This window comes from Pezoporus occidentalis, unplaced genomic scaffold (assembly GCF_034315485.1).
Source record: "Pezoporus occidentalis ecotype Australia unplaced genomic scaffold, CSIRO_AGI_Poc_V1 ctg106, whole genome shotgun sequence".
Lineage (NCBI taxonomy): Eukaryota > Metazoa > Chordata > Aves > Psittaciformes > Psittacidae > Pezoporus > Pezoporus occidentalis.
In genome coordinates, this window is record NW_026912843.1 from 1575375 (window position 1) to 1593417 (window position 18043).

General features: G+C 43.3%; 2 protein-coding genes across 3 annotated transcripts; one reads left to right on the forward strand and one right to left on the reverse strand.

The window, feature by feature from the left end:
- Positions 1 to 1108: 1108 nt before the first annotated feature.
- TSEN2 (tRNA splicing endonuclease subunit 2) lies at positions 1109 to 11266 on the forward strand. 2 transcript variants are annotated; one of them, XM_062620314.1, is made up of 11 exons: positions 1112 to 1338; positions 2147 to 2228; positions 2989 to 3025; positions 4820 to 5342; positions 5474 to 5551; positions 6102 to 6152; positions 6860 to 6998; positions 8676 to 8712; positions 9347 to 9458; positions 10414 to 10503; positions 10984 to 11266. In XM_062620314.1, the coding sequence occupies exons 1-11, from the start codon at positions 1165 to 1167 to the stop codon at positions 11041 to 11043; spliced, it is 1383 nt and encodes a 460-aa protein (XP_062476298.1). In that variant the 5' UTR covers positions 1112 to 1164; the 3' UTR covers positions 11044 to 11266. The 2 variants fall into 2 exon arrangements, 1 of the variants encoding a protein (XP_062476298.1); XR_009965166.1 differs by lacking the exons at positions 8676 to 8712; positions 10984 to 11266 and having other exon boundaries at positions 1109 to 1338.
- Positions 10952 to 17958, reverse strand: MKRN2OS (MKRN2 opposite strand). The gene is made up of 4 exons (XM_062620334.1): positions 17738 to 17958; positions 17199 to 17248; positions 16459 to 16621; positions 10952 to 14661 (listed from the first exon to the last, which is right to left on the reverse strand). The coding sequence occupies exons 1-4, from the start codon at positions 17941 to 17943 to the stop codon at positions 14436 to 14438; spliced, it is 645 nt and encodes a 214-aa protein (XP_062476318.1). The 5' UTR covers positions 17944 to 17958; the 3' UTR covers positions 10952 to 14435.
- Positions 17959 to 18043: the final 85 nt, after the last annotated feature.

An 18043-nucleotide genomic window follows, 5' to 3' on the forward strand; every position in this document is an offset into this window, starting at 1 on the left:
ACAGGTTTTCACCAGTGAATTCACTGACCTCTGGATTAGACATGAGGAGATGTGAGGGTGCTGAGGCGCTGGCACAGGGTGCAGTGCTCAAGGCCAGGTTGGACACAGGGCTTGGAGCAAGCTGCTCTAGTGGAAGGGGTCCCTGCCCGTGGCAGGGGTTGGAACTGGATGGGCTTTAAGGGCCCTTCCAACACAAACCAGGCCGGGATTCTGTGAATTCTCTGCTTAGAGTCAGCCTCCCTGAAGCCAAAACATGTCGGTACGTCAATAGTATCACCTCAAAACAGGAGTAAAAGAGTAGCTGCATCATATTTGCACGTATGATTACAACTCCAACGAGCGACGCTCACACCGGTAACAAGTTCCCAGCGCATCAAACGAGAAGAAGCGAAGTTTGCTCTCATTTATCACGTTATTTTTGTACCTTTCCCTCAGCGCCCGCGCGGGTCCCGCCGAGGAGCCCGCCGTCACCCCGCGCTCTGACCCAAGGCGGGCAGCAGGACCCAGGCCCTCACGGCGCTGAGGGGGCGGGGCCTGCACTGCGCATGCGCGGGGAGGAGCCTCGCGGCGCGGACTGGTGAGCGGGGCTCCGCTCCCGGTCACCCCGAACCTCGCCGCGGTCGGGGTCGCTGGCGCCGGGCCGGGCCGGGCTCCGTGTGGCCGTGAGGCGCCGCGCTTCCGACGCCGGGGTCCGGCCTCCTGAGGCGGGTGCGGTGGGGGTGGCGCTTGGAGCCGCGGCCTGCGGGAGGGGGTTTAGCAGTGCTCCTGTCCCGGAGATCCCGGGGCTGGTTCGGCTTCCCTGTGAAACGGGTTCCGTCTGGAAGGAAGAGAAACAGCCAGGCCGCGGCGCTTTCCTTGGGGTTCGTTGCCGTCATTACTCAGAACAGGTTATACTGAGGCACGCGCGTGCCGTGGTTTTTGCTTCTCGGCGCATTCGTCTGCTCTTTTGAAGCGTTTTCAGCAGTTCTAGGGCTCGCCTTTCACCTTCAGTGTGCTCTTGGCTGAGAACTGGGGCACTGCAGTGCCCAGGAGGAAAAACACGTAGAGAGATAGATTAGATAGATACAGATGAATATTGCTGAAGCATAAAAATGGGTGAATTTTAACTCCTCAACAGTAACTGTTTTGTTTCTGCTTCATAGGAGGAAACATCCATATTAGGTAATGGCAGCAGCAGCTTTTCATCCCCCAAGAAGGAAAAGAAGAGTTTTTGAGTCCTATGAATCTCCCTTTCCCGTGGAAGTCGGTGGGAAGGATTTCAGAATGTGCCGGGCTGAAATCCTTCTTAACAATGTTATTGTGACGAACCCTGAAGATATCAAGCAGCTTTATAACAAGGTCCGTACCCTGTTTCCAAAGTATTCTTGGTGTTTTAAACATAGGTAAAGCGTAGTGCTTGTTAAAATCTGCCTGCCTTTTTGCCTTCAATCCCCTTCAGCCTCCTGTAACTGTCCATATCTCCCTTCTCTCCTGAAATCGCTATAAAATACATATTCTGTATCAAATGTGAAGAGTATTTCATGCTTATCCCAGCAAATACATTTGGGAATGAAGTGACATTGTGAGCTGAAAAACACCTGCAGGACTTTGTGCTTGTTATGTTTAATTCTCTTTTCCAACATTTTATTCAACCTTGCAAAAGCATTTTCTTGTTTTTAAAGCCTAGGAGGTTGGAATATTAATGTTTTAGAAATGCTTGTAGGATTCTTTTAATTTCAGAGTGATTTCTTCCGGGGTAAATCAACCTAAATGAAGCCTTTTATGTTGTGAGTACCCTTTCACCACTGCTCTTAGGCAATAGCTTTGGCCATCTCTTTGTTTTCTGTTGTGCATTGTCATCATGTTGATACATGGGTGTTTTCTTCTGCATCTGCTTTCAGAAGTCTCCTTGGAGGTGGTGGTTGACAAATATTTAGGATGGAGGAGAAAGTCTCACCACCCTCCACTGGTTAAGTCTTTGAGTGCAGGTGTTTAATACTGAACTAGGTACCAGACCCTAAGCAGCAAGTGTTAGGCAAAGCTTAAATGCTGCAGAATTTCAGGGTTGGGTTTTTTTCAGCTGATCTTGGCAGGCAATGTCTTACAATTTGGAAAGAAGTTAGTTTTTGTGTCATGACATAATCAGGATTTTTCCTTTTCTTTGAAGGGCTATTTTGGCAAAGGCATTCTTTCAAGAAGTCGGCCAGTGTACAGCATTTCAGATCCTTCACTGGTTTCCAAGTGGCAAGGTAAATTGTGCCCATTTGTTCTTCCATCCTCTTCCAATAGTGCTTTCCATTTTTCTCCAGTCATTGAAGATGTATGTTTAGGTTGCACATAGAAAAATAATACCTCTACTGGGTCAGATTAAGGATCTCTCTCCTCATACCTGATGACAGCCAGTACAAGATGCTTAGGAACAACACAGGAGCAGGAAACTCATGTCACTAGACCCTTAATGCATTCTCCTGGTGTTCACTGGTTTGTTGCTTAGGAATTATGTAAGTGAAGTTGTCATCCTTGAACTTTTCTTCCTGTAGCTGTCCACTTTTTCTTGGGTTTACTGTAGATTTTAGTGTCATGGAGTTATGAGGCAAGGGTATGTAAAATTTAATCTGCTTATAGCCAATTGCATCTAGTCTGCTTTTGGATTTGACAGACTTTATTCTGTAGTCATTTACTTTATTACATTATTTTGTAATGAAAGTCTTCATTCATCTTTTCCATGACAGTTCTGCCTCAGTAGACATATCTGGATGTTATCATATCCCTCCATAATTGTCTTTTTACGGGCAGGAGAAAGATAGTGCATTTAATTGTTCCTTGTGTGCAGGCTGCTACCTCTGTGCTTTTTCTGTTTCTGCTGTGTCCTTCAGTACAAGTGGGACCAAAATGGCATCAAGAATTGAGAATGGGAGTAGTTATTAGCTACAGCTTACCTTGGTGATCAAAATCACATGGAAACCTTTTATATTGATGAAATAATGTATGATTTTTTTCTTTCTACAGGTGCTAACATAAACATGCCTATAATTACAGCTAAAAAGTAAGTTAATTTACATTAATTTATTCTTGGTGGTTTGGGGTTGGTTGTTTTAGAAAATATTCTGGTTTATATTTCATCTTCCTGGCTTTCAGATTGTGGGATGTATAAATGATGATGACTTCTATTTCTTTTTACTTCATTTATAATCACATTATTAAAACTAGAAATAGAGTAGGGGATACTCAGCATGGCTTTTCATGTAAGCTTGCAGATATTAATTGCTGAATAGAAGCCAAGACTGAGTGCACACATAGTAGTATGGGTAAGTAATTCATGATAATATCAAGCATAATAAAGTTGTTCCTCAGCTGAGGAGGCAAAAGGAGTTTCTGGGGCACGTTATTTAAAGTAACTCTGATTTCCTTACTGAATTACTATAGTGTGAGCTGAAGTAGTTCTTGGACATTTGTGATACATAAACGTTTTACCTTGTTTTAAAAAGGAGTCTCTTTTAACACTTATCAAAGCACTGTTGGAGCACATCTTTATTTCATTCCACTTCAATAGCATATGAAGTGTTAAGAGTGCGCCAGTCAGATATTCTGCTTTAATCTTACGATAATGCTAAAAATTTTACTTTATTTAAATGTAAAAGTTATTCTCCTTCAGTCCTCAACTTTATGTAAGACAAAGAGTAGCGATATTACTGCAGTAGTAGTCTACTCTGTGACTGTTTTATGTGCCTGCAAATGCAGCTGAGCATCAATGGCAGTGTAATTACATTGGTGCAGAAAATGCAACATGATCCATCTTGGTAAAGAACTGTAAGTGCAAATTATATGGTAATTAAATCACATGAGAAAGAGGAGTCTAACTACTTTTTGTAACACAAAGTACAGTACTGAATCATATAGCTTTCTTATGAGACTTCAGAGGGACTTACATTTTATATTGACGCATGAAATTTGCATTTAATTGTCATTTGTAATTCTTCATTACATGGTCTGTAATTGCCATGTTAGGATTTTGGTTTGGGAAGTAAAGAATATACTAAAGTTGTCCAGGTTTGGGTAAGGACAGCTGCATTCATCTGCCTGCAGCTTTTACAGGATGAAGATTAATGCCTTCAGCTGGACATTGATGTTGACTTCCAAGGAGAAATAAAAAGAAAAACTCCTATCATAACTGAAATATATTAGAAATATTTACAGCTTTCAGTCATTATCTCACCAATAGGTTTTTTGTTGTTTCTTAGGGATGGGAGGGTTTTGTTTAAAACTGAAGGTAGTTTGTGTTGAAGATTTTTTTACACTGGTGTTTTCGCTATGCCATTGCTGTTGCAAAGGTAGCTAAAACAGAGCTTTGAAGATACTGTTCTTAGTAGTTAACTGTATGATAGATGAAGTGTGCAAGAGCTCTATATGCAAAGTCTTGTCTGTTTTAGTCATGCAAGTTCTGGTAACAAGATGCTTTTGCAGGGAATTAAGGCTTAATGCTTTCATGGGAGAAGGGAGCTTTTTGCCTGGTGAGGGTTTTGTTTTGTGAAACTCAGTGCGTGGTTCTTGTGCAGCGATGAGGTCAGTAACAGTGTTTGTTACTTCAGGAACTTAAAAGGCAAAATAAAGCCAAAGAAGATAGCAGAGTCTTGAAGAGATAGCAGAGTTTCCTGAAGACTGGATTCCTGTTCCATTGTGCATGCCTGTATTTTGCATAGCAGTTACTGGGGTGTGCGTTTAGATTTGGTTTGTGAACAGTGCTGAATCTTGGGGTTTTTTTTTAAGATGCTTGTTTTTAAGATGTTAATTAAAGGATGCAATTCCCTAGACTGTCTCATTTATGTTACTTGTTTGCTAGGTACCAGTATCATGTTCAGTGGGCTAAAAGCGTTTTGCAAGAGCAAGGACTTGATGGCTGCTCAGTTACCAAAATTCTTGAAAATTACACTAAGCCTCTTGAGCTGCCACTGTTGGAAGAGGATGGAGCTAAACGAACCGCTGCTAGTTGCAACAGAATGGGCCCAAGTACAGAAAACACAGAACTCTCCAGGCAGCTTTCTGCAGATACTGGAAATGTAGTAGACCCAAGTGCTGAGGATGAGGACAACGGCTGCAAGAAAGCGTGTTTGGAAGGAGATCCAGCATTTGATCCTGTATGTGGCCCTAAACAGGAACAAAGTGACTTGAAAGAGAAAGCTGAAGTGTCTTGCCAGGAGCATGGTTTTCTTGCACACTGTGGCTGCAAGGCAGAAGAGAGCACTGAGCAAAAGTCTTGTGCAATGATGAAGTCAAAAGAATGTGCTCCAGAATATGTATTGGTGCAAGAGGAAGAAGAATGCAGTGTATGTCCTGAAGATGAGACTGCTCATGGGCAAGAAAGCGTAAGGATAAAGAGTATCCTAATCTTTTAGAAGAGTGATATCAGCACCACTTTCAGAATTCAGTATTTTTTCCAGGTTAATGTAATACTGATTGAGTTTTGGGGTTTTGGGTTTTGTTTATTTTCTTGTAGCTTGTCAAGAAGGAAAAACTAGTGTGCCGAAGAAATCCATTTAGGATTTTTGAATACTTACAGCTCAGCTTGGAAGAGGTATGTTTCAGTGATTCAAGTACAGTACAACTTGTTTCCCTTTTAATCTGAAAATGAAACATTAATCTATGTTAAAGGTAATTTAATACCTGTTTCTAAGGTACGGGATTCTTCTGTGTCTCCTAAGTATTTAGATTGTCTTGGTCATTAAACTTATTTTAAATGTGATAATTACATGATCTGGTTTAAAAATAAAGAAAAGTTGGGTCCAATCCCATTTGCTTTACATGAATAATCCCACGTGTCAGACACCAGGGGTAGGGCTTCAGTATAGGAATGCCATTTTATGCATCATGTTTCAGTTGTGCTGTCTCTAAATACACCCACGTGTGCTAGTTTATACACTGCCTTCAGGAGTCTGCAGCCCATGCTTCTGTTGAAATGTAAAGGGCATGGAGACAAATCTCAAAGTAAACTTTTAGGCAAATCGTTTGTCTTGATGTCATTAGGATTCTTGTGTAAAATTAATTTGAGACTTTGCTCTTGCATGGAATATAAGTTACAGGAAGAGTCTAGCTGTCAGTTAAACTTACTCTGTTTATTTTTTCAGGCTTTTTTCTTGGTGTATGCTCTGGGATGTTTAAGCATTTATTATGGTGAGGTAAGAGATGGGGTTAATTTTGGATTGCCAGTGATACCATTAGTCTGAGTATGTTTTAATATGAAATTTTTACCTACTACGACATATTTTATGCTGTTAATTCTGAAGGAGGAAATACCCAACAGAGTAATTAGGAGCTTCCTATAATGGCATTTCTGTTTATGAAATACTGGTCTGAAAGCTTTTAAGCACAGCTTTTATAGAGAAGGGGTTTGATTGTACCTTAGGCAGAAAATAAGGGGAAAGCAAGTTTGGGAGGAGTAATATGGCGAATAGTCTCTCTTTCCTGAAACAGAAAGATTCCTTGGCATTTTAAGTATTAATCTATATCAAGCTACTGTTAATGTAATGACAAATAATTGAAACCTATGCTTCTAGTTTAAGATTTAGATTTTCATTTAAACAAGGGCATTATGAGACTGATAGTGAAATGCTAAAGAAACTCTAAACCACCCACTAAATGCAGCAACAGGTTTCTGTCTTGTATCCAGGGATTTCCATATTTTATAGCTTGAAGCTCATGCTCTCTGCAGTTGACTGTGATATTTGATATTTGGTTATTTGGCTCTACTACACACAGTATTCTCTAGCTGATTAATATTAATACATATAATCTGATTAATATTAATACATGTTAATACATATTAATACATTGATCTGATTGATATTAATGCATATTAATACATATTAATATTAATGCCTTTTAGGAGCCCCTCACTATTTTGAAGCTATGGGAAGTTTTCAGCGAAGTGAAGCCTGATTTTAAAACAACCTACATGGCCTATCACTACTTCCGCAGCAAGGGCTGGGTCCCCAAGGTCGGCCTCAAGTATGGAACTGATCTCTGTGAGTAGCTTCCTTAGAAAACACGGAATCATTTGCAGCTGACTTCTTTTCAGGCAGTGCAAGACTCCAGTGCCAAAGCTGAATTCAACAATAAGGAGCTGGCTTTGCTACTTGCAGTTGTAAAAAGGCATTCTTGGCTGGACTGTGTTTCAGCAGGAGTTGGGATGTAAGTGGAAGACAACATCACGTATCCAGTAGCTGAAAAGATAGCTTGAAAGGTTGTTTTGCTTCATGAGGTTAATAATTAATAGAGGGTTATACTGGAATTCCCAAGTTTTTCTGTCCCCTTCTGAACACATCTGCATTGTTAACGTACAGTCTTTGGAACAGCAGGTTTGCATCTAGATCCCAATTCATATCAAAGTCCATGCATCTCAGTGTTGATCACATTTAATGGAAGCTGGACTTCTGCTTAACATAGAGCTAAGGCTGTTTCTGTATGGTATGGTTGTTTTTTGCAGGGGAGGGTGGGGGAAAGTACTTGCTTGTTTCTTAAGGGTAGAGTTTCTAATCTTACATAAATAATTAGTAGTGTCTTTAATCCCTTGCTAAGTAATTCAAGAGCTCCATTAAGCTTACATCAAAAAAAACCCGCCCTAGTACAGTAATGCCTGTTGTTACAGGAAAATGTGCATAAAGGGGGATAGTTTTTAATGTATGCATGCAAACCAGCGGGTGTTTTAATACTGCTGACAAGGTTCTGTCATTTGGGGGTTTGTGTATTTGAGACTGTCTAGGTTGCGCTGAGCTAGTCATTCAGATCAGTGTGTAGATTTGCCTGAATTCATCACCACTGTTCTTAGTACCGTGGGTTGTAGATGGGGTTTTGCTGTTGAATGATGAAATGATACTAGCTTCCTCACCATTCATTTGTGTTCTGGCATGAATTTGTTGTTTAGTGTATCACTGCCTTTCAGATTTGTGCCGGACAAAGGATTAGTTTAAGGCTGACAGGAGTTCTGCCTTACCCTGAGCTCCGCTAACTTCTCGTGCTTAGAGTCAATGTTACTGCAGTTGTTTATAATGGATACTTTGCAAATCATGGTTGTCACTGGGGCAAAGAGCTGCTTGTTCTCTTCCTGAGAGGTCTGTGCTAGCCAGCTGCGTAAGAAAAGCTGTGATAGTTAAAGAAAATCCCCTCTTACGTGCTCATGACAAAGGGAAGATGGAAAAAGTAACCATTTAGCTCAGTTACAGCAGTCCAGCTGCAATGAATCTTGTATATCCATAAGAAGGAACTTTTAGTGGTTCTGGGGTGCAGTGTCTAAGAACATGTGCCCTGCGCCTCTCCTAAAACTTGTGGAAAATGCTTGCTTGGAACAGAAATTCAATGGCCTGTTGTGATATTTTACTTGGACTCCAGTGGCTCAACTTCTGTTGCAAATACAGTATTAAAAGTATGAATCTCTTGAAGGAAAAAGGCATCCTAAACTTCTTCCTGTGGCAGTTGCTGACTGTCCTTTGGCTCTTCTACTTTATCTTTTGCCTGCTACTCCCCTGTGCTGCTCCCAGGGTTTTTTTGTCTCTTCCCCCCCTTCCCCCCCACTCCCTCAGCATTCAGGTGTTAAAGATTGTGTGTGGTTAAAACTTGCAAAGCATTTGAAAATATTTATGGAGCATTAAACTCAGATGGGAACTCTGTGGTTATCTAACTGAGTTGTTTCTCTTTCCTTTCAGTGCTGTATCGAAAGGGCCCCCCCTTCTATCATGCAAGGTTTGAAGCTCATGTTTCTGTCTACTTTCTTAATTTCAAATGAATAAAAGTCTTTCACACAAACTTAGTATCTTGCCTGGCTAAACACATACTCTTCACTCACAATACTTTGCCAGATGCATTCATACTGGAAATGAAAAAGTTCTTTTAGCAGAGGTACTAAATGATGCAGTTTCCTTGAACTTATGTAGCAGTAGCAAGATGTTAAAAATGCAAAGTTGCAATGAGCATATTTAGCACTCATATGATGAATGCACTCAGGAAAGTGATTTAGTAATACCTTTGAAAATACATGGCAGGGATCATTAATATAATTTGGAAGAAAAAAGCCTTTTAAGGGATGACATTTGTCTTTATTTGTTAGCTAGTCAGGTTGAACTAGATAGTGAACTGGTTATAAACCTCAGAATGGTGTCTGTAAGAGAATGCTACAAACATCAGCAGAAGGGTGCAAATGGAAAGTTCCAGTGAGCATATTCACAGCTTTATCTCTTCTCTTTTCCTCGTAGAAAGATACTTAAGTTTCTTGCATGCTAGCATATTGTTTAACACCAGTTTTTAGGCTTTAATTCTTAAGTTTAGTGATCTTCCTAAAACGGTAATTTTATTTCAGTGAATTTTCCTTGTTTTCCAGTTATTCTGTCATTGCTGAATTAGTTGATGATAATTTTGAAGGCTCTCTTCGCAGACCGCTCAGCTGGAAGACCTTGTCTGGGTTGAACAGAACAACTGCTAATGCTTCTAAGGTAAGTGTCAGATGCTAGTTTTAAAATAGCTTTAGAATGATAAAAGTTCAGTTTAGTTCTGAAGAGCAGGGAGTTCGAGTGGGGCTGGATAGAGAAGCCTTCTGTTTCTGGTCTGCTGAAGAACACGTGGAGTTGCCAGTAGGCAAACAAGCTTCCTTTTGACAATATCCAGATGAATTCTGGAGGAGGCTTATTAAAGTTCTGTCATCTGCAGGAAAGTTAAAAGCTGTGTCATGAACAGGAGAAAGATGAAGGGGCATTTGTTTCCTGTTTGCTACTGAAGTTTTTAAAACCTTCTCCATCTATAAGGACTTTCTTTTGAACAGTGATGCTGAAAGTCTCCAAAAGATTTTCTCTCTGGAACCTCAAATATAGTGCTTCCATACTTGCAGCCATGGTGCTCAGGTGTTGTAATTCTAGTTTATGCTTTGCTAAGGAAAAGGAGAGATGATTATTATACAGGTCTTGCAGAAGACATCTTACAGGAAACTTGGAATCTGCATTTCTAATTAACCTAAAAGTGCATAGAATCCTAGAACAGTTTGGGTTGGAAGGGCACTTAAAGCTCATCCAGCTCCAGCCCCTGCCACGGGCAGGGACCCCTTCCACTAGAGCAGCTTGCTCCAAGCCCCTGTGTCCAACCTGGCCTTGAACACTGCCAGGGATGGGGCAGCCACAGCTTCTCTGGGCACCCTGTGCCAGCGCCTCAGCACCCTCACAGGGAAGAGCTTCTGCCTAAGAGCTCATCTCAGTCCCCCCTCTGGCAGGTTAAAGCCTTTCCCCCTTATCCTGTTCCTAGAGGCCCTTGTCCAAAGCCCCTCTCCAGGTTTCCTGTAGGCCCTTTAGGCACTGGAGCTGCTCTAAGGTCTCCCCCAAGTCCAACTCAGCCTGTGAAAACTTGTATAGAAAGAAATCAGTTGAAGCTTGTGTATTCATGTTTTCTGTTTACCAACAGGAACTGATGTTGTGCTATTTGATTAAACCTTCTGACATGACTGAAAAAGACATGTCAACACCAGAATGTATGAAAAGAATTAAGGTTCAGGTGAGAAACCACTTCTCTCCTTTGGCTGTGTAGCTTTGCTTAGAGTTGACTGTCCAGCTGCTCCTATGAGCCCCCTGGAACTGTTGCTTGCTTTTTAGCATGCTTTGTTTTTTGCACACAGCTGCAATGAAATAACTAAATTGCTTTGTGCCCCAAGGCATGAGAAGTGCCTTGCAGGCTTTTAAGAGACTGAAGATGATCTCATCTAAATTAGAATGTTGCTGCTTGTGTGAATGTAAGCATTTGCATGGGCATACAGGGATGTTTCTGGAGACTGTGAAGTTAATGCATGTTTAAAAATGGAGAAAAATGTGTGAGAGACCAGCGCACTTAGAAACAAATTAGTCATCTACTGGAGTTTCTCAGGGCTCACATAATACACATCAGTTTGCTGAAGGCTTCATCCCCATCCCTCACTGAAGAGCTGTAGCTTTTTCTTTTCTTTCCCCCTCCCATAATAACTGCTGGGTTTTATTTCAGGAGCTGATTGTAACTCGTTGGGTTTCTTCCCGTGAGCGCTGTGAGAAAGAGGAACTTTAACTGACAGGATAGGAAAAACTTCTTTTCTTAAAGCCACTTCTTATTTTTTTACCTGATCTTCTCATGATGAACCATTGCCTCAGGAGAGTTTCTGTAAACAGCCAGTTGGTATGTATAAATGCTATTTAAAATGGGGTATATTCTGTTTACCGGAGAGGATGTTGTATTGAATAACTGAACATATGAAGGGGAAAATATTAAAGCTGTGTCCCAAATCAAACAACTTGTTTGTTTCCTTAAAACTTCCAGAGTGTATGTTTGAGTGCTGGCTACACTGCAGTGATTAGTAGTGGTATTGGAAGTACTCTGACGTTAATGCTGAACAGGCACTACAGCCTGCAGAGCCACTGAAGTCCCAAATCCAGATGTCTGCCTCAAAGCCTAAGCAATGAGGGCTCAAACAGTTTTCTGGGAGTACCTCACAGATTCGTCAGAGTTCAACTTGGGAATTGGAAGGCTAACTTCGTTCTGCAGCTCAGCACAGGCTCCGGCATGTCTTCACAAATGAGAGCTTCAACTTGAGTCTCCAAGTTTAATGCTGGTTTTTGGTTGGTAATTACAGTGAGCCACATAACCTTTTGGGATACCTCTGGTTCTCCAACCAGAACCTGACTTCACAGCCTTGATGAAGTTGCACAAACTTAGATGTGGGGAGAGGCACGGTTGTCACAGTAGTGAACATTGTCACACGTTGCTCTTATATGCCAAAGTGCTGGGATTAGTGGCTTCTTTTCACAGACAGTGCTCAGAATTGAGGAAGTCTTCCCAGAATGTGCAAGGATTTAAACTAATTCTGGGGCAAAAGTTAGGTGTTAGGCACCTTTCCCCATGTGGTAAGGTATTTGTCTCTCTTTGGGATTTGCAGGGTAAGATTCCTCCATGAAAGTAAGGACGTGACCTTCCCCGTGACAGCAAGATGCCCCAGCCACAAGTTCGTGCCCTTTTCTTTTGATGCTATGCAGAAAACAGTGAAGGTTTGCAGAGTGAGTGAGAGGAAGTCAGTCTCTCTAGCCTGGCAGTTTCATCACTGCCTTTTTCCCTTTCATCCAGCAGCTGCAGCAGTCTGTAAGTTTATTTTCATAGTGCACTCGTAGCTCTCTGTGCCCTGGCCTGTCATTTGTTGTAGCACATACTAGGAGGCACTGCTGTGTTTTGTACCAAGGGAGGTGTGGAGCAGCACTGAGGTCTTTCCTACCTTTTTGTAAGACTTAAATCATCTGGAGTGCAAATGTGGTATTTCCTATTGCTAAGCTACCTCTGTAAAACAAACCAGCCACCCACCCAGCAGGTACTCAGCTGTCTTTCAAGAAAAGCCAAGAAGTAAGCATCAGCTACACTGCATTGTAAGTATTGCTGCTTTAGATTCAGGCATTTCAATTCCATCTTGGCTTCCTTGCTTCACCATGCTGTTAGGATTTTTCTTCCACACACATACACACTGTGTTTTGAAAGAACACATTTGCTACAGCAGTAAGGATAAATGACAGCTGCTCAGAGTGACACAGTTCTGGATTCTGTGCTCTTTTCATTCACTATAAAAGGGGGGTTGCCTCCTGGGTACAGGAAACTTTCCAGGGATGGTGGAAGTTCTGTCAACGCAGGCTGTTTCTACCAAACCACAATGTCATTTACTGAGGCAGTATTAGTTGTAAAGCCATGCCATGAATTCAGGAAGCTATGTGCACCTCAAAGTGGAGGATCTTCTAATCTTTGCTTTCATTTAATACTTTGGAAGGATGTAAAGTGAAAATGTTAATTGCACAATAGCTTTTTCAAGCTGAACAGGTATGTATGTGTTGACTATATGGCAAGGTGTTTTATTTCTAGCTGTAGATGATGGTACTTCATATTTCAGTTCTGTTCTACCAAGTACCTCACATTAATAGTTGCACCATAGTACTTACCATTGTACTTGTATTCTGCCAATTCAAATGCAGTACTTCAACGAAGTGGGGATTTGGAGTCACTCAGAAATAGCACACCATCGTTTCTTTCTGTAAGCCAAATCCTAGCTGAAGAAATCTGATCATGGAGTAAGTGAACGGGAGGTCTCTAGCAGCAGAACTGCACATCTGGGGCTCATTGTCCTGGCTAATAGTGTTGTGCTTTTTAAATATCCTTTTAAAGGAAATACCACCTAGACTTTAGCAAGAAGTGGAAGAACACAGAGGAAAGTCTGTGAAATGTGTGTGCAGCTAGAGAGTATTGGAGGGGCAAGGTTAACGCAGTTGGTGTATAAAAAAGCACAAACTGGATGTGGAGAAAACCCCCATCATTTATGATTACTCCTCCATCTTTGAGAAAATAGGACTTACACCTAGACTAACACCAGCTGGCTTTGCAGATATTAGTAGAAGAAAAGATGGAATTATTTTCTTAAACTAGCATATAAGGAAACAAAGTAAAATTGTACAATCTCCCATATGAAGATGAGCTAAAAAACTTGTCTGGAGAAGAGAAGGCTGCATGGTAAATGCTCTATCCCTAGCACTGTTCAAGGCCAGGTTAGGCAGAGCCTTGGGTGACCTGCTCTAGTGTGAGGTGTCCCTGCCCATGGCACGGGGTTGGAACTGGATGATCTTAGGGTCCTTTCCAACCCAAATCATTCTGTGATTCTGAACTGCACAATTCTGGCCTCAGCATACGTTTGTGTGTAATGTACAACAGGTGGAAGTGCTGTTGGAGGATATTTAATTTCTTATGTTTCTTTTTGTTACGTTACAGAGTTTGAGCTAAATCCTGAGCAGTTTGTTGCTTGTTACAGACACTAAGAGATGCAGGCAGTAAATTATCTTTTATACTAAGCATCTGCCTTGGTTTGAGCAATAAATGTGCACAATGTAAAGAATTGGAAGAGAAATACATCTGGCAAAGAGGGTGGATTTATTTGTTATATTTGTTAGCGATTAAGGAAAAATAACTTTGCAGGCAGTGAATCTGCATTAAATCATGGACTTTGGATTCCAGCAGCATGCAAGCATTAATTCCCTTGTTTTCACTCCCCAGTAAACAACTCTGACAGGAAAAAACCCAACACTTTGGTTTGCTATGTCTTAAATTACTACAGTTCATTTGTCAAACCCCTCGATTACACAGCAGTTGTGATTTCTGGTATTAAGTGTCTTGGCAGAAGACAGCATGTCATGACTGCAGACAGGAAGATGGTTTTCCATATGGATAGTTCCTATAGGAATATTCTATAGCATTTATATATTTTGTGTGTGTGTGTGTGTGTCTATTTCATTCAAATGCACCAGTTGTTTCCCAGTCCTTCATGATGTGCAGCTTACCATGTAAACGCATTAATCCACCATCCATCTGAAACCCTGAGTTGTGGAGTTTTAAGACTTCTTTTCCTATTGCATGTTGCAAAGTTTGACTAGAGCAGCTTGTCATTTTGAGCACTGCTTTTCTTGCTCAGGAAGGGGTACGATGTAGAACTCCTTAGCTGTCAGCTCCTGATGCAGAGTGATGTATCTGGAAGCTCTCTTTGTGTGGGGGATCACAAATCTCTCTGTGAATTCACTCTTGCTCATTTGCTGTTTCCCAAGGGTGGTCAGGATGCTGTTAATGAATGCCAGTGCGTATGTGTAGCAGTTGTGGGCTTTTTCATCATACCTAGGGAAAAAACCTCATTAGTAACTTAGCACTATCCATTAATTGCTGCACGTGGAGGGATGTTTTACTGAGTGAAATAAGCACATGCTTTTCCAAGAACTGCTGCCGCTTTCCTTTAATGCAGGGGCTTCTCTTCTCTTGGTTGCAAGTTGTAGGTTGTACTTTCCAGCCAGGGACACTAGCAACTGTAAGCATAAAACCTCTAACAGAGAGAGAGCTGCAGACTGTACAGGAATGAGTTGTTATTTTTCATACTTGCTTGGCATTTACCGTGTTAACCTTGGCTCTCCCATGTATTGTCACTGTTATCTTGAACACGTCTTCCGGCAGCAGTCACGTTAATTGTGTGCCACCATGTGCACTTCCTTTAGCATGGCATTAACTTGGAAACTTACTTACTCAAAATCAAGTGAATTCTGTCACTCAGATGTTGATACAGTTGCTATACAGTGTGCCAGTCACACAGGGACAGACACACTAACTGAATAGGAGGAGTAGCCAGTTAAAATACCCTTGCCTTGTTTTCCCTCCTGCTACCCTAACCTTGGAGCATCTACCATCCAGGAAATGAAAAGCAGTCCAGAACATCAGAATTAGGCTTGGCCTGAACCTAAAGGAATTACAGGATTAGTTTCGTGTAGTTCCTATGCATTGAAAACAAATGGAGGAGAGAATTTAACATCAGTTCAGTGGTGGCTGGTCTGTTTGTGGGAGAAGTAGGTCACTTTGTCAGGAGGTGGCAGGCACACATCCATCCACCTTCTACCAGTGCTTTTTGGACAGCAAGGTAATTGTAGTAGTAATGTCCCAGTGCTGGGATTGCACAGGGATCAGAGACAAGGTCTGTAAGCCTTTAAAAAGTCTGTGTCAAATTCTTTCACCTGGTACTAAGGAGATAATACGTTAACTCTGAAATGGGATAGTCAAGCACATACTAAATTGCTAAAAAAATGCTTTTAATTTGATGGGGGCTTTTTTCTATGAGATGCCATCTATGTTTATTGACTTGAACCCCTCACAGAGCTGTGCTCGGGTGGGCTGTGTGTTACGTGCGCTGTTCCTGATGAAAGGGTCGAGGGCTGGTGTTTTCTTGGGGAGCCCTTGGTGATGTGGCAGTGTGTGTGTGAGCAGGGCTGTGGAGCTGGGAACACTGTCACCAGGCATGAACTTCAAGGAGAGCTGCAGGGTGACCATTCTCATTGGAACTCTTGGTTCCATTCAAAGATGGGGAAGTTCCTCTGTATTTAACTCTCTCCAAGGCAATGTTAGGAACCAGCTTGGAAGAGCTGGCAATGAGCCTGAGCTCGGTTCCCAGCGCTGATCGTCACTGACAACCATGAAGTCATCTGGATTTAAGAGCTGGGCAAGAATCCCATCAGTGTGGTCAGAAATGCAAATACATCCAATGCTGTTGAAACCTAGAAGAAATAGAGTTTTGCCTGGACTTCTCTGCTTCTCTCCTCAGCAGCACCCTCCTCAAGGTGACGCCTCACTGAACTCCTTTCGGTCTGGTGGGGAGAGGGGTGTTCATGAAAAATGCCTTTGTTACTGAAGCAAGCTCCCCTGAAAGGATCTCTGATTTTAGAGCTTTGGAATTCCAGCAAATGAGTTGTTACTTACAGCTTAAAAATACTGCCCTTCTGCTGAATGTCAAGGCAGCATCGTTGAGGCTGCTTTGTTAGCAGCGTGTGTCCTAAAGGAGCAAGGAACCACAAGCCTCCCAGGGCCCAAAGCAGAACAGCCCAATTTATGGTCCCAGACCGACACCCCCATTGCATTGGCTTTACCACGGCACACCTGTGAGGAAGCCAGGCCTCTCGCACTGAAAACTCCTCTAGGAGCTTATCCCACTGCTCAAGAAGCTCAAACATGTCCGGCTGGACCAGTGGGATACTGATGCACTCTTCCCATCCAGCTTCATCTCTGTGGATGCCCTCTTCATCATAATTATACACCACCCCTGAAAGTACAAAGCAGCACTGTCAGGAGAATCAGAGCCATCATCTGACTTCTTGTATTAAGTTATGGAACCTGCTGCTACTTTTCCATCTGCCCATTCTTTCCCAGAGTATTCCACAGCTTCCTACCAGTGGTGTTCTGAGGCTAGAGAATAGAAAATGCAGTCCTTGCCCTCATCAAAACCTGTTCTCAATCTTACAATGTCTTTTTGGATGTCTTCTGATACCGAAAAGAACTTCAGGCCAACCAAGCTTTTTTCCTAAGCCCCCAAATCAGGCCATGTTTCTATGAAATAACCCTCTGAAGTAAGGTGCTGCAGGGTGGGCCTGCTCTGGGAGAACCTGGTCTGGTTTTTAATGGGGCTTGTTAAAGTGTGTGTGTGGGGGGTGTTAAGAAAATAGCAACAACTGTGTTTCCTGTAACAAGAGCAATGGGTTAGCATTAGGGTTATGGCTCTGACATGACTGTCACACCGTGTGGCCCACCTTGGGGGAGCAGTTAAGGCAGAGCTGGGCACCTGGACTAAACACAGGGAATAGGCAAGGGCATTGTTTGTAAGGCAACCACAGAGTTTTTACCGTTACTATTGGTTATTCCAACGTGAAGATCAGAGTTCCCATCGTAGCCTCTGAAAGGCAGACACAGGGATGTTAGTGACAGGTGGGAGGTCCCGGGACAGCCTGTGTCACAGAGCTGGTACCAGTGCTTACGCTGCGAGGGCCAAGAATCGGAGAACCGTGGGATCCCAGCCTGGTTTGGGGTGGAAGGGCCCTTAAAGCGCATCCAGCTCCAACCCCTGCCACGGGCAGGGACCCCTTCCACTAGAGCAGCTTGCTCCAAGCCCTGTGTCCAACCTGGCCTTGAACACTGCCAGGGATGGGGCAGCCACAGCTTCTCTGGGCACCCTGTGCCAGCGCCTCAGCACCCTCACAGGGAAGAGCTTCTGCCTAAGAGCTCATCTCAGTCTCCCCTCTGGCAGGTTCAAGCCATTCCCCTTGGCCTGTCCCTACATCCCTTGTCCCCAGCCCCTCCCCAGGTTTCCTGCAGCCCCCTCAGGCACTGGAGCTGCTCTCAGCTCTCCCCTTACGGCCCCGCTCCCGCTCCCTCCGCCCGGTACCGGAAGCCGCCTCTGGGCGCCGCGGGCCGCAGCAGGAAGCTCCGGGGCTGGCGGTGCCCGTGCCGGAAGGGGGCGGGCAGGCGCAGGGGGGCGCCCCTCAGCCCGCCCGGCAGGGGGCGGCCGCACACGGGGCAGCGCGGGGGCGCGCGCCGGCAGAAGATGGCGGAGCCGCAGTGCACCACCCGCAGAATGGCGGCCTCCGCCATGGCGCCGCTCCGCCCCGCCCGCCGCCTCTCTATGGTGCGGCCGAGCGGCGCTCTAGCCTGCCCCGCCGCCGCCTCTCTATGGCGCGGCCGAGCGGCGCTC

Excerpts from the sequence above, each read along its gene's own strand:
- TSEN2 (XM_062620314.1), top strand. The coding sequence starts at position 1,165 with ATGGCAGCAGCAGCTTTTCATCCCCCAAGAAGGAAAAGAAGAGTTTTT. Across the intron at positions 5,343-5,473 it reads CTGCTCATGGGCAAGAAAGC|CTTGTCAAGAAGGAAAAACT; the intron begins GTAAGGATAAAG and ends ATTTTCTTGTAG. Across the intron at positions 6,999-8,675 it reads CAAGTATGGAACTGATCTCT|TGCTGTATCGAAAGGGCCCC; the intron begins GTGAGTAGCTTC and ends CTTTCCTTTCAG.
- MKRN2OS (XM_062620334.1), bottom strand. The coding sequence starts at position 17,943 with ATGGCGGAGGCCGCCATTCTGCGGGTGGTGCACTGCGGCTCCGCCATC. Across the intron at positions 17,249-17,737 it reads GCGCCCAGAGGCGGCTTCCG|AGGCTACGATGGGAACTCTG; the intron begins GTACCGGGCGGA and ends TCTGCCTTTCAG. Across the intron at positions 16,622-17,198 it reads TGGAATAACCAATAGTAACG|GGGTGGTGTATAATTATGAT; the intron begins GTAAAAACTCTG and ends TTGTACTTTCAG.